The 15,493-nt window shown below is 45.9% G+C and overlaps 1 protein-coding gene across 4 annotated transcripts in view; it reads left to right on the forward strand.

Moving 5' to 3' along the window:
* The window catches only part of IQCH (IQ motif containing H), a 232,755-nt gene that overhangs the window by 115,714 nt on the left and 101,548 nt on the right, over positions 1 to 15,493 (forward strand). For all 4 annotated transcript variants that reach the window (XM_008268850.4, XM_051821802.2, XM_051821803.2 and 1 more), the window contains exons 10-12: positions 1,614 to 2,165; positions 2,896 to 2,962; positions 11,455 to 11,538. In XM_008268850.4, the coding sequence (XP_008267072.2) occupies positions 1,614 to 2,165; positions 2,896 to 2,962; positions 11,455 to 11,538 (703 nt within the window). The remainder of the gene's footprint in view (positions 1 to 1,613; positions 2,166 to 2,895; positions 2,963 to 11,454; positions 11,539 to 15,493) is intronic.

Here is a 15,493-nt window from a genome sequence, read left to right on the forward strand (position 1 = left end):
CCGTACCGTCGGAGCAGGTGCCGCCTGTCTTCTGCTGGGAGCTGCAACTGCTCCCGCCATCCCGGGTGCCTGCTGAAGGAGGCGTTCCTTCTCCAACTCGCTCTCCCCCATCAAAAAGGAGGAATTGGCTTCCAGCTACCAAGCTGAAAGCATACAAAGACTCATCGCTTGCTGTTCAAGGAAATTCCCCCCCTTTCGGACCCAAAACTTGCTTTTCTGCGTTTTCACTTGAGACGACAATCTAATTATGCCACTGCCCAGAAATTGAGAAAAGAAAAAGAGAACCTGAAGGGTTCTGCTGTTCGTTTTTAAATTTCCTGTGTTTTCTTATGGAGCTTTTATTGTAAGTGTATTTCTTGGCTCATTTTGCTCTTGGATAGTGTTCTGCCTTGAATTTGTTAATTACTCTGTTAACACTGAGGAAAGACAAAGCAGGAACAGTCTAAAGTAGCAACATTCAACAAAGTGAGGCATCAGAGTCATTGATATTCTGATTGACTTTTAAAAAAAGATTTATTTATTTATTTGAAAGGCAGAGAGAGAGAGAGAGAGAGAGAGAGAGAGAGATCTTCTAAATGATGGTTCACTCCCCAAATGGCTGCAATGGCTTGGCTGGGCTAGGCCAGGCCAGAGCCACGAGTCAGGAGCTTCATCTGGGTCTCCCACGTGGGTGCAGGGGCCCAAGTATTTAGACCATCCTCCGCTGCTTTCCTAGGTGCATTAGCAGGGAACTGGACTGGAAGTGGTGTGGCCAGGACTCAAACCTGGGCCCTTGTGGGATGCCAGCATCACAGGCGGTGACATTAGCTGTGTGGGCCCCCAGGAGGAGCTTTCAACAGATGCTCAGTTATCCTCAAGACTGCAAGGGGGGCTGGTCCTGTGGCATAGCAGGTAAAGCTGCCCGCCTGCAGTGCCGGTATCCCATATGTGCACCGGTTCAAGACCCGGGTGCTGCACTTCCGATCCAGCTCTCTGCTATGGCCTGGGAAAGCAGTAGAAGATGGCCCAGGTCTTTGGGCCTCTGCACTTGCGTGGGAGACCCAGAAGAAGCTCCTGTCTCTTGGCTTCCCATAGGCACAGCTCCAGCTGTTGCGGCCATCTGGGGAGTGAACCAGCAGATGGAAGACCTCTCTCTCTCTCTCTCTGTGTAACTCTGACTTTCAAATAAATAAATAAATCTTTTTAAAAAAGGAAATTATTAAAAAGAAAAACTGCAAGGGAAGGCTTCTCCCTGTTTGTTTCAGGCTTGGTGGCTAAGCTACGAACAAGGGGCCAGCGGTGCGTTTCTCTGAGCCCAGGAGCGAATGTGTGAGAATTCCATCGCTAGAGACTGAGGGGTCAGCTGACCATACCAAAGTATAACCGAGCACATAATTTCTCCATCTGTCTCCTCTAGCAGTTTTGTAACCCTTTCCTAAGAATGTTCCTAGCCTTAAGTGACCACTAAGCTGTCCTAGTGACAGATTAGGTACCCTGTGTGTGTTTTGAATCAGTCCTGAGGTCCATAGCTTCCCACCACTGAGCGGTAAATGATAAGGCTGTGTGCGTCTTGCCCACCCCCTGAATTCAGGCCATCACAGATCTTTCACACCTGCCCCATTTTCTTTCCGCAGTCCATGAAAATCACAACGCCTTGTAGACCTCTGAAGTCACCGTGGGATTACGCCTTCCCCATCTATAACGGCACCATCGACAAGACGGACCCAGACTTCTTAGCGTTCAAGGAGCATTTTAGCTCAGCCTGGGGGAGCATTTTTTCTCTGCTGGAACACCTGGAGAAGTTTCTCCGAGACTACGCGATCCCGGAAGTGAAAGTGAAAGGGACTAATCTGGTGGCCCTCCTTCCCGAGATGGAGCTGAAGCACAGGCCCACCCGGGAGGACCTCCTGTCCATGCTGGAGGACCCCGTTCGCGTCCAGATGCTGCTCAGTATCCCCGGGCAGAGGTTCAAGGGCCGAGAGGGAAAGTTAAACGCCGCTGTGAAGATTCAAGCCACGTGGAAGTGCTACAAAGAGAGAAGGCTGTTCCTCCTGTACCGCGCGCAGAAGTGGGCGTCAGGTGTCATTGCCATCGCCTGGCTCTTACACTGCCATAAGACTCGGCTGAAGGCCATCCTGAAGGAGTCGCGGCAGAGACACCTGGAGAACTTCCGCATCCGAGCCAAGGTGCGCGGGGCTGCCAGCTGTCGCGTCAGCCCTCTTCTTCTAAACATTTCCTGCTTGAGCGACTGCCATACGTTGTCTCTTATCTTCTCTCTCTCTCCCTCTCCCCCCTCCCTCCCCCGCCGCCATGGCCCTCCCCCTCCGCCTCCCTCGCGTTAGACTCCCCTCCACACGGATGCACAGACCCCTACATTGGTTTTTGCATCATATTTGAGCCCTAACCGGGAACCTGGCCGTTAGCCCTTGCAAAAATCTGTTGCAATTTTTCGACAGGAAGGAAAACGTTCCTTCACTTTGACGGCAGTGGCTCTGTCAGAAAATCAATGTTTTCGCTGCGTTACCTTTTCTCCCTATATATACCTTCTGGCACTTTAATTTGCTAGGAAAAAAAAAATCCTCTCTTGTCTCCGTGGCTGTCACCACTTTGTCAGAAAGTATTTAAGTTTTCAGACAGCCTTTTAATTAGTGCTCACAATTTCATTTATGTTTGCTTTCTCTTTTTTTTTTCATTCATATTCTGTTAATTAAGTGAGCTGCCTCTAATCTTCCCCTGCCAGTAGCATCATGTAGCCACCTAATTAAATTAATTGGGGAAGATGTTTTAAGTATGTAATTAAATCAATTAATATAATTTATGCCTGGCTTAACTGTACAGTGGAAAAACAGCTGAAGTTCGACTCGATGGATCCACTGCAGCGTCCTGTCACTGATCAATGCTCCTCTTGATTTTCAGCATCTGGCAGCCAACTGGAATCGCATCAAGACCTCGAGGAGGACTATTATCCATATCCCGTCATTAGGTACAACACTTCTGCCTGCAAATCCATCAGCAACCTCTATTACCCACCACATTAGGGCTCCGTGATTGAGTTCAAGGAAGGCCCCTTGTTTTATTCAAATTGGTCTCGGCAGGAAAATGTTCTCGACATGATGAGAGTAATAACACAGGGCCCTCGCTCGAAACGGCGTTTAATTTGGGGATTAAGCAAATAAAGTCATTATGTGGGGGTCTGCTATTCAGTGGAGAGGTGATTTGCTGTAATTCGCTTTCATCTGTATGAAATGAACTAAAAAGTTGTATTTTTTCCCCTCCCCCGAAATAACAGATAATGTTTTCGATCTTCTTTAATGGTAGAACAACACGGGCTTGTGTGTTGATGCTGTTACGCCAATAAGCCAGGATATTGCTGGTACACTGTTTTTAATCAAATGTGCAGTCAAAATGATAAGCTACATTCTCTGAAATTATTTAGTTCTAATTACGAGCAGATGGGATGCTTTATTTGCACCTAGGGCGCCTGAGCAAAAGGAAATGCTGTGTGAACAAGAATAATTAAGAAGTTGAATAGTGTTTTTTGCGCTTAAATAATCTGCAGTTTCATGTTAATTAGCACTAATGTAATTATTTAATTACATTTATGAATTGGGGGACTTAAAAGCTGTTGTCTGAAGCACAGTGGTGAAATAGGTATGCCAGGATAGCGTGGGGACTCCCAGAGACGTGCGTCGCAAGTTCTTTTTAAACACGAGCGGCTGTCAAAATGTTTGGCATTTGCTTGCTGGCTGGCTTGTTTTGTTTTGTGTTGCTTCTACCTGGTGGGTCACACTTGCTTGCTAAGGCCAGATTTCCCCAGCTGACTTGGTGGCTTTGACAGATGACAAAACCCACTGAATCTCCGTATTACACAGTAGCTTTCTGCTCAGGCCTTCGAAGCAGAGCGCGGGTCCTTACGTGATCCATGGTAACAGAATCTGGATTGCGATTTATCTCTGCTCCCGTGTGAGTATACCTGTTTGTGTGCTCGTGTGTGCTGTAGGACCATGACCCACTTGGACAGTAATGGGAGAAAAAAAAAAGCATTGAAATTGTTACCTAAGTATCATCACTTGAATTGCCTACAATCTTCAGCTGTGGTCTTGTGTCCGGCCCACGGATGTAAGTGAGCCAAGACAGATCTGCATTTTATTCTAACTTAGGCTTTTGTTTCGGTGAGACTACTTTTGCACACAAAATTAGTTCACACACAGAAATTGCACTTGTAATTGATTGCAACTAGAGAGGCTAATTGCAGACCCAATTAACTGACTCAAGTCCTTCGAATAAGGTGCGAGAGCTTTTGCTTCTGCAACTAATCGTGGACCTGACCTGATATCAGGTGACACGTTCTGTTTGGGTTTCTCTTTTCTTGTTCAAAGCTAGAACCAGAAAGAGGTTCCCCCCCCTGCCCCCCCCCATCCTGCATTGTTGATAAGCACCAAGCTGTTAAAGACACAATTTCCAGAACTTTCTCCCCCCCCCCCCCCCCCCCCCGTTCTCACCACTGACCCTTTAAAAAAACTCCCGCAGTTAGCCCTGCAGAGTAACCTGACCCATGGCATCCCCAAAGAATTAAGCCCTTGAAAGCAATGGTAATGTAAACGGGGTGATAAAACATAATTTTAAATAAAGTGTCTTAGAATTTCAGGAGGATGAGAATAATTTGGCCAAAGAAACTAGAATTAGAAAGCATCATTTTAAGTCTGAGAGTAAAAGCTAGTTTTCTTATGGATTACACATACTCAGTTTAAATAAATACATCACACACACACACACACACACACACGCGGAAGTCTTCCCATTGCAGGAATTTTTGTTTGTTAACAACATAGTGCCCATTTTAAAGAAAAACTAATTATGTATTTTTTGAGGTCAGAACAAGCTCAGGTATTTTTCTTAAGTGAGCATTTAAGAATGCCCATTGCACATTTTCACAAGAGAGCAATACTTGAGCACACAGAATCTGTTCCTGCAACGTCTGCTTTAGGTTTGATAAAACGACTTGTGGACGTGAAGTTTAAGTAACATTAAGCAGTTATCGCAAACCTATTCCACAGACAAAATTTTCAAACTACACTTTTTTTTAAAGATAGGTGATAGCGTTTTCTTGTACACCACTTCCCCTGAGAATATTCCAGAATGTCAGCAACATGCTGCATGGCTTTATTGTCTCATGCCCAAGGAGCTTCCCTACACGATTCAAAAAAACGAAAGTAGATCAAAGTGAAGCCAATTTTTTTTCCTCTAAATACACTGCAATAAAACAATCTATTCAGTCTAGTAATTTCGTTTCCAGAGCTGAGACAGATTCACTGTCAGAATCAGTCGGTAGGATTGTCGGGCTCAGGTCGGCACTCAAAACCAATGCCCCCCTTCTGCACGGGTTCCCTTTCCATAGGAAATTTGCTGTGGAATTAGCCCGTGAGATAATTAGGCCACACCACTGGCTAAGTGGGGCTGCACGGACTTGTTTGAACCACTAGGAATGAGAGCTAGGTAGCTGATAGCTGCATCATAGATTGTAGTGGCAGGCATTTGGTTCTCTGTTTATGCAATTGTGGACTCATTGGCGTAATTGCTTTCTACAGATGTTCACAGGAAGGATGCCCCCCATTACATTGTTAACCCCCAAATAACTATAATGTATTTTTAAATCTATGGCTTGATCATATGAGCTTTAAAACAAATACACATTGGGGAACATCTTTGAAAGGAGGGCTTGTGAGATTTGATTGACTATTATGTATTTCAGGTAGTATTTCTAGATAGAACAGATATTTCTAGCTATTTTTAAGCCACAGGAGAGATGGAGATGGACTGCTGTTGACTTATTGTCCAAAGAAACCAATTGGCCTCATAATTCGATAGGATGCTCAAATATCATCTTTTCCAGAATGTATAGGCAGATCTCTTAAGTGGATATTACATATTTTTATCATCTTTATTAATGAAATATAATTACAGAAAAATAATCTACCATGGTGCAGAGCAGGAATAGAATACTAGCGTCTATTTTAAGTAAGATCTATCAGTCAACTAAGAAAGAACCACAACAAAGACTCCTAATTCCTGTAGAAAAACCAGAGACCTAAATAAAAACCAGCCAACGAAAGCTGCTGCCAATCTCTTTGGTGGGGTTATCTCCCCCACTTCTGATCAGACCCCTGCACTTCCAGATTGTCACAGCACGTCACTTGGTGCCTCAGTGAAACTTGGTGCAGTTTTTATTTTATAGTTAGTGGCCTCCAAAATATTCCAGTCTGTAAATATTGTGTGGCTCCATGGACTGTAAAGCTCATGAAAAAATTTTTCAGTTGGTCTACACCATTGCCAAAGGCTAAAGAAAAGATAGGAAAAGCCACCAGTCAGCTTAGCAGTTAAGACATGGGCTAGGACTTTCCTATCCCCCATCAGAGCCTGGGTTCACCTCTCCTTCTGGCTCCGGATTCCAGCTTCTTGGCTAATGCACACCTGGGAGGCAGCAGGTGGTGGCTCAAGGAGCTGCGGTCCTGCCACCCATGCTGGGGACCTGGATTGAGTTCTAGGTTCCTGGCCTCCATTCAGCCTCAGCCCCAGCTGTTGCAGGCATTTGGGGAGTGAACCAGAGGAGGGGAGCTCTCTCTGACTCTCAAATAAAAAGTTAAAAAAAAAAAAAAGAAAGAAAAGAAAAGCAAGCAAGCTCAGGAGACGGTTGCTCGTGACGAATGAGAACTTGAACCCACCTCTGTTTGTGAACCTGGCAGGGCAGGATGCAGCCAAGAGTGTGGATCTGAAATCACATTTTACTGTGCCTCTGAACACACGGGTGCCTTTCTGTGTTCTCGCTTTTCTTGGGGCTTCCAGGCTGGGAAACGGGACTTCCAGCCCAATCTTCGCAGTCTTCAGCAGGCTTCAGTAGGGAATCCTCTTGGCAATGGCGTTGCCAAAGCTGGATCCTTGCAACAGAGGCACTGCTGAGGCCTCCCAGAGAGTGGTTCCCAGAACTACCCAGATTTTTGGGGGAACAGGAACAAAATACACTCACTCTTTCAAGTTTCTTTTTAGCTCAACTAAAATTAAAATTTGTTCTCCCAAGGAATGCACCATTTCACCATTACAGATTGTATCCATGTATTGAATTATCACATACCCCATAACTATATGTGTCATCACGTCAATTAAAAAGAAAAATCAATTAAAATAGTTATTAACTTATTTTAAAATAACAGTAAATAAATCCATTACCAGTATTAGCCTAAATGGCATATTTTTAATGAAAAGGTAACTATTTGGCAAAACAAAACAAAAAAATGCCTCAGTGAGAAGAGCAGCATTGTCGGACAGATCTCTTACTAACACGTGCTTGGTTCTCATCCCTTTCTGTGTTCAGTCTGTCGCAGTACACTTGTTTCAGATAAGGCAAATGAAGAAAATCTGGCCCTGCACAGACAAGTATTTAGATAAAGGAAGACTATTTTTAATGTACTTGTAGTCTTTTCTGGTATTTATGTTGTTTTTCTCTGACGTTGTATTAAACTCAATAATGATATTTCTAAGTGCCAGTGGAAACTGAAATCATATCAGTATCACGAGTGAGTATGATTGAAGAACACAAGTAACATCCTGGGATCCTTTTGAAAATAGCTCAGTCCTGCAGGCTCCCTGGAAGGACTCAGGACCCCTCTGATCCTCAGACCACAACTTGAGAGAATCACTGGCTCTGGTTACCTGCTGTGCTGTGCTAGCCACTTACAAAGGTTTGAACAAGGCAATGTCCTTGGGGCAGGCATTTGACTCAGCGGTTAAGATACCCACATCCCGCATCAGAGTGCCTGGGTTTGAGGTCCAGCTCCACTTCCAACCCAGCTTCCTGCAAATGTGCACCCTGGGAGGCAGAAGGCTATGGCTCAAGTCCTTGGGCCCCTGCCACCCACATGGGAGACCTGGATTGAGTTTCTGGCTCCTGGTTTTTGGCCTGGCCCAGCCCCTGGTGTTGTGAGCATTGCAGGAACTGATCCAGGGGCAGAGGTTTCTGTCTGGGGGCCAGCACTGTGGCGCTGTGGTGTACCAGGTAAAGCCGCCGCCTTCAGTGCCGACATCCCATTGGGTGCTGGTTCGAGTGGAACAGCCAGAATGCTGGCACTACAGGTGGCAGCTTTACCCTCTTTGCCACAGTTGCCGGCTCCTAAGGATCTTTCTTGTTCTCTCTTGGTCTCTCCCTGTCTTGAGCTCTAGTATTGCAAGTGTGCTTTCACACTGTCACAAGCAATGAAGACGTGGGTATAGCCATAATGCCTGAATCACAGCTCTCTAGATCATGCTCTCACAATATGCCAGCGTGCAATCACTTGTGAAATACGTCATGGGTCTCCTTCTATTTTTACCATTAGAATACCAACTTTTTTCTTAATGAATTGGGGCAATTCCAGATTATCTCTGCAATAGTGTTTCCTTTTGCTCAGTTTGCCTCCAGTGTGGTTTCTTGAGTGGAAGAGAAAGGGGTGGAGTCACTACTGCTGCTGCTGTGACCCTGGAATGCCCTGGGAAGGTGTTGTGCACCAGTCACGTGTTCCAAAGTGGGAAGAAGGTTTAGAACTGTTGCTGCAGGCCCTCAGAGTGGCCATTTCCATCCACTGGTTCACTTCTCATATGGCCACAATGGCTGGCATTGGGCCAGGCTGAAGCACCACTCTGGTCTCCACTCTGGTTTCCCACTTCTTCCACTACCTTCACAGGCACATTAGCAGGGAGCTTGTCTGGAAGCAGAGCAGGCAGGACTTGAACTGGTGCACCAGGATGGTTTGCCACCTGCACAAGCAGTGGCATAACTGGCTGTTCCACAATGCCAGCCCCCAAGATAATCTCTATTTTTTTAAGGATTTATTTATTTATTTATTTGAGAGGCAGAGTTACAGACAGAGAGAGGGAGAGACAGAGACAGAGAGATCTTCCATCCACTGGTTCACTCCCCAAATGACTGCAACAGCTGGAGCTGCAGTGATCTGAAGCCAGGAGCCAGGAGCTTCTTCCAGGTCTCCCATGTGGATGCAGGAGCCCAAGGACTTGGGTCATCTTCCACTGCTTTCCCAGGCCATTAGCAAGGAGCTGGATCAGAAGTGGAAAATGGATTAGCCAGGACTCAAACTGGCACCCATATGGGATGCGGGCACCACAGGTGGAGTCTTAACTTACTATGCCACAGCACCAGCCCCCAAGATAATCTTTTTATTCTAGGGTCAGCTGATCAGCAACCTTGCTTCCATTTGCACCCTTATTTCCCTTTGCCCTGTCACTTAGCATATTCACAGGCTCTGGAGGTTAGGGCGTGCTGTGATTCTGCCTACCACAGCAATGGAAAATGAAAGTGGGAAGACTCAGCGCTCTCTGTCCCCTCTGGAGTTCTTCCCTGTTCCCACTTGGAGAGTCTTGTCTTTTTTATTTGTCACAAGAGCTAAACGGTTAATATTGGAACTGTGAAATAGCTAGTAGAGTTAGATGGGGGGAGAGACAAAGGCGCTCACCTGAGCATCCTTATCTAGTACCAGTTCTGCCATAATGCTGTGTAGAGTTGTTTTTGGTTTTTGTTTTAGTTTTTTGGAGAGACAGACAGGGCTGCCATCTGCTAGGTCACTCCTGTGTGCCTGCAATGGTTGGGGCTGGGCAGGGCCTGAAGCTGGAAGCTGGGCGCTCAGTCCAGGTCTCCCACAGGTGGCCGGAAGCCAGTTATTGGAGCCATCACCACTGCCTCCCAGGGTCTGCATTAGCAGGAAGCTGGCTGGGGTCAGGAGTTGAGCCAGGACTCAAACCTATGTAGGGTGAGGGCATCTCCAGCAGGCACTCCTACTGGATAAGTCAAGCGCCTGCCACCGTGTAGACACTTACTACACATCCTTGATCAGTGCAAACAGAGGTACCGAGTAATTTGTAGGAAAACCGACCTCAGGCACTCGATTGCAACATTCAGTGCTGCACCTGTGGCAACAAAGTGATCAGACATCTTTGCTGCTTCAAATTGGACATGGCCTTAATGAGACATCTCCACTCTGCCTTTTATCTTGACTTTTGAAAGGACTTGCATTCATAGAAGGCACTCAGGGACTTTTAGTAATCATCCTTTCTTCTTTACACATTTTTCCTGCCTTCTTATGGTCTTGATACATACGTTCTTCACAATGCACCCTTTTAAACATTTATCTGAATATAGATAGAATTACACACATGCAAAGTCTCACGAGTTACAATATTGGAATCACAAAGGCATTGCAATTGTAGCCACCTACATCAGTCTTCACACAGAGTGGTTCTCTACATCATTAGTGAAATTAATAATTTTTCAAACATAATTCCAACAGCCCATTTGTCCTTCTGCCTCTTTAATTCTCAAGTTCATATGCATAAAGCAAAAGGCAAGACTTTCAGATGAATTGAAAACTGATTTAATTTCCAGACATCGTCTCGAGTTTAAACACTGACATCAAAGTAAAGAGCCAATTACCAGAGTTCATTTGGTCTGAAGCCCTGTTGTCTGCATTGCTGTAGTTTTTCTTGTGCTGAAAAGGAAATCTGTGTCACATCCTGAGGACAGAGTATACAAAAATCACTTTACCTAGAGTAGTTGAACTTGAAACGCGTGTTGGGCTCACTGACCTCAAGGAGGCGTTGGCGCATCCCTTCAAAACGTGAAAAGCAACTGTACTTAAAAAAAAATTAAAAAACTGCATCCTGTAGTTGCTAAGTTTCATATAAGCAGTTATGAGTGTGCTTGGCTTTTAAATTCACATTTTGATCCACTTTTCTTAAGATCTAAAGTCACGGAGAGTGTTGCTGTGCTGTTGTGTTTTGTGGCCGATTTTTGTAACCCATGTGTATTTTCCTTTTGCTCTGTTTCCAGTGGAAACCAAGGCAACTGATGGGACTTTCGTTCATACTGACAAAATAACCATTCACCTTTCTGTCCTTTCAAGGTTAAAAGTTCTTTGGACGGAGAGCAGAAACCTGGCTCTTTTTAGTGTTACAATGACTTCAATACTCATTCCTGACGGAAGGGTTTATCTGAAACCTGGGTGTCCCTTTAGAATGATTCTCAGACTCTTCTTCACAATGCCCCCATACAGAAGCACAAGTTAAAAAAATGATTTTTTTAAACCTAAGCATAATTTCCTTCCATACCAATTTTGAACAGTCACGTTCAATGTCAGAACTTTTCTCTGTGGTTTTGCAATCCTGGTTCTCCACAGCCTTGTGGGTGTTTGGAAATAGAAAACTCTTGGTTGCAAGATCTGCTGCTTAGCCATCTTCCAGACTCAGGCTTAATCCCTGGAGAAGCCAACACCTCCTTCTGGGAAGAGGCATGGCTTCTGCAAGAAGCTGCAGCCGACACTGGCTCCCCCCCCCACCCCCCGAAGTGTGGCCTCTGTGGCATTTTGAAGCTCTCTGTGGCGTTTTGCTGTATTGACTTTGCTCCTTCCGGGTTCTGACACCTTGTTTGCCTTCTAGGATATGCCCAGTCTGTGCGGGAGCGCATCGCCGACCTCAGCACACAGCAGAACATGCAGCTGGGCAGGCTATGCGACATCATCGGTACAGTATGTGGCCCACACCTGCGAGGCTTGGCAGGGTGGAGCCTGGATATCGATACAATGTTTCTCTTTTTTATTTATTATTTATTTTGGTTACTCTTTTTCTCCAGAAGAAAAAATTCAGGGCAATTGAATGTTTAATTCTAATGATCTCTAATGAAGTCCATCTGGATGTTAAAGAATGACACTTTAACCAGTCACCTAGGCAGTCTTCTAAATTCTGCCTGCTGTAGGTTCAGATAAGAATTCCTCTCCAATAGGCCAAAATCATTTCTGTTTTGCTGTCTCCTTAGGAGAGAGAAGTCAGAATTTTATACTTGTGCCAATATTGTCTGTTACATTATCTGGGGAATAAGTAGAAGGTGGTCTCAGAAATAAAGCATTGTGCTTCCATTGTGAGAATAAGAGGATAATGAAGATGGATTTTTTTTTAGGGATTTTAAAAACATTTAATTTTTTCCTTTTTTTATTTTACAGGTAAGTCTTTATAAGAAGAAATTGTTTTCGGGATGGGTCACGCAGCAAGCCTCACTAGATGTTTTATATAAGAGAAGATAGATTTTCTAAAAGCAGTTTTGATTAAATATAGAGCATCTAGTTATTAGAAGGCATAAATATCTGGTGGAAAGAATGCTTGAGACTGGGTGATGGAGCCACCTCTGTGTCAGTCAAATTCTGATACTGGTTGGACCGGTTCTCCGTCAGGCACCCACCTGGGTGAGAAGAATGCCTGAATGTGCCGGCTTTGCCACTGGCCTTGGCCAGGGGCCAGCTGAGCAGCATAGCTTGCAGAGGCCGCGCTACAACACCGAATCAGTTAGGGAGACACTGGCCAAACATTCAGGGTCAGACAAAAATACTAGTGATCAAATAAGAATGTCTTTGTTTTGTTAAAATAGAATTGCTCTGGCCCTTATTTAAGCAAAACAAGGAAGAATTTTAAATTATCAGTGACCACACTGAGCTGGCTCCCTGGAATGACATACTTTTCATGATTCATGTATATTTCAGCATCATTATTATTTTATAAATGCCGTGTGGTAGCAAAAATACATCAGTACTGGAAATTTACAGTGTCCTAAAATAATAATAGTATAATTGCTTTAATCTATTATCGAGGCACTAATATTGTTTTTTGGCATTACAAAAAAAATTTTTCTTAATGACTTGAGATTGATTTGTTAGTACTGAGCGACTTCAGCTAAAAACCTGACTGGATGGAAACCACTCAAGTACAGCAGAGGGCAGACTTGGCTGTAATTTATCTGAATTAATTTCTTTCCTCCAGCTTTTTATATACCTTTCTATATATAGCGCAAGTCATCACTGAAGAATTTCTTTCCAAAAAAAGTCTCATTATTAGAAAAGACTGGAATGTATTGGGCTTCTATTTTTAAGTTACTCCACGTGCATCATGTCCACCTGCAGTGGGAAATTCTGCTAATGTGGACATTTCTCGGAAAGTCTGCCTTTTCTTGAGACACCATCTTCATGATAGAAAACCACCAAAAGCCATAATGGAAGTTTAGAAATATCAGGGGGAGTCAAGAAAAAGTACTTAAATGTGAAATAAAAATCTGAAGAAACTAGGGCAGTGAATAATAATTTGGGGGAAGAAGAACTATTCTTTTTCTATTCCGTTAGTTGCTGGGAATACGTGTTCCCTCCTCTGCTTATTCAGGGGAGACAATGATAATCCAGTCACACTGGGAGGACTTTGGTCATTCGCTGTTGGCCGTGCAGGCAGAATTGTCAGGATACGCACTTCCTAGGCCCGGTGCTTCCAGTCCCCATGCGTGTTAAACAAGGAAGCGACAGCTGACTAGTAGCCGTCGACTAGCAATCCGAGCTCTGACTAGCGATGAAAGTGACTCTCATCTGCAGGTCAATTTCTCTCTAAAATGACCTACCGGTTAGTTGTGAGCCTCTGTGGCCTCGTGATGAGACGCACTACCACTGGGCATTAGGGTGGCTGAGACCTGCTCCCTTCGCAGACGTCAACAGGAATGCAGAAGGGGCTCTGTGATTTCTTATCGTTTGTAACCCTGAGATTGCTTCCCAAGAAACTGTTATTTTCCTTCTACTATTTGTGTGTGTGTTTTTTTTAAGATTATTTATTTGAAAGGCAGAGTTACAGCGAGGCAGAGAGAGGAGTAGGGAAGGATGGTGGGGGGGTCTTCATCTGCTGGTTCACTCCCCAGATGGCCACAATGGCCAGAGCTGTGCGGATCTGAAGCCAGGAGCCAGGAGCTTCTTCCGGGTCTCCCACGTGGGTGCAGGGGCTCAAGCACTTGAGCCATCTCCCACTGCTTTCTCAGGTGCATTAGCAGGGAGCCTGATCAGAAGTGGAGCAGACGGGACTTGAACTGGTACCCATATGGGACACCCGTGCTGCAGGCAGCAGCTTTACCCACTACGCCACAGTGCCAGCCTCTATTTGTGATGTTTTATGTCCAATTCTTTTATACTTAGAAACAAGCAAACAAAAACCAAAAAGCCTCCCTGCTCTGGTTGTAGGGAGCACCAGCGAGATAACTAATCGAGTCATTTAGCAAGTGGATGCAAGCTATTTGATTGGTTGCTCCTCGATTAATTGCTCAGTATATATGGCAGTTTGATTTCCCAATGAAACGGGAGCACTTCAGTGTCACCCTGTGTGGAGCACCTACTCCAGGCCCAGCCCTGGGCTGGTTCAGAAGACATGGCCTCCAAGCCTGTGGACAGGGAGCAGATTTCTCCTGCATGTCGCGGAGCTCACTGAGGGTATACAGGTGTCCGTTCCTCGTCCTCCCAAGTCACTCGGCCAGCTCGGGAGGCTCTGATGAGTGAGCCCCACGGACTGCACGAGGGCTGGGCGGGAGAGAGGAAAGAGGATGAACATCACCCCTGTGGAGCTTGGCCAGACAAGATGCATAGATTTGAAACAGTAGAACCGAGCAGCAGAGGACAGCCCATCCGGGCGTTAACTCTTGAGGCTCTGATCCAAGGGAGGGCCAGTGTAGGGGGCCGGGGAGAATCCCTGTGGGCCCAGTCAGTGGGCCGTGGAGCAGGTTCCGGCACCAGCGCCATGTACTGAGCGCTCACTCCCGGCCAGACCCTGCGGCAGCGGCTTTATGTGCAGTCTTCCAGGTGACACTCTCTGCACCCCTCCCCGGGTCCTGCACAGGAAGAAAGCGCACTTCGAAAGCTCGAATCACACTCCCCGGGGCCCTGGGAGGCTGCCCCAGGACTTCATCAGCTTCTGCTCTCTCTCACCCCAGCTGACCAAGGAACTCCTTGCCCGGCACTTCACCAGGGGCTCCAGGCACCTGGCTTCCCCCCGGGGTCCAGGGCTTCCCACCAGGTGTCACAGCTGCCTGCGTGTGTGCAGTGGTCACCTCGCACGGGCAGCACCACGCTTGCTTCCGTGGTCCGGCTTCCCCTGTGTCCAGCCGGGTGCCTTCCCCGACCCGTCAGTCCTCTGCTTCCCGAATGAGTGAACGAAGGGACAGAGGAACGCCTCTCCTGGCTGCCCATTTCCCTTTCCTGCTCCCTAAAGTGATGTGCAGCTTGCAGATGGGACACTGAATTAGGCTCTCTTTCTATACACTGCATCATTAGGAGCCCGTCTGAGGGAGAACAAGGGAGGACAGTATCTCCTTTAAAACCAGAACTGCCACATGTGCTCTGTCGGGAGTAGACCCCTCTGGGGCGTGGGAAGGGAAAGGGCTGGTTTCCCGAAATACTCATGGCTGTGCTCACAGTCAGGACATTGCCTGAATTGGCCCCGTCAAATCCAGGCAGAATAAGAAATTGCGATTTCATCAGCTTTGCAAAGTTACTAGCTCTTGTTTTATAATGTGCTGAAGTTAATGGCTAACTCTTGAGAGCAGTATGTAGTTCTCAGGCTTGTTAATGGGAATCATGTGGCTAGATCCCTGCTTGTTATTTGAAAGGACCCTCGCAGCTCTGTCTGG

This window comes from Oryctolagus cuniculus, chromosome 12 (genome assembly GCF_964237555.1).
Source record: "Oryctolagus cuniculus chromosome 12, mOryCun1.1, whole genome shotgun sequence".
NCBI classification, from domain to species: domain Eukaryota; kingdom Metazoa; phylum Chordata; class Mammalia; order Lagomorpha; family Leporidae; genus Oryctolagus; species Oryctolagus cuniculus.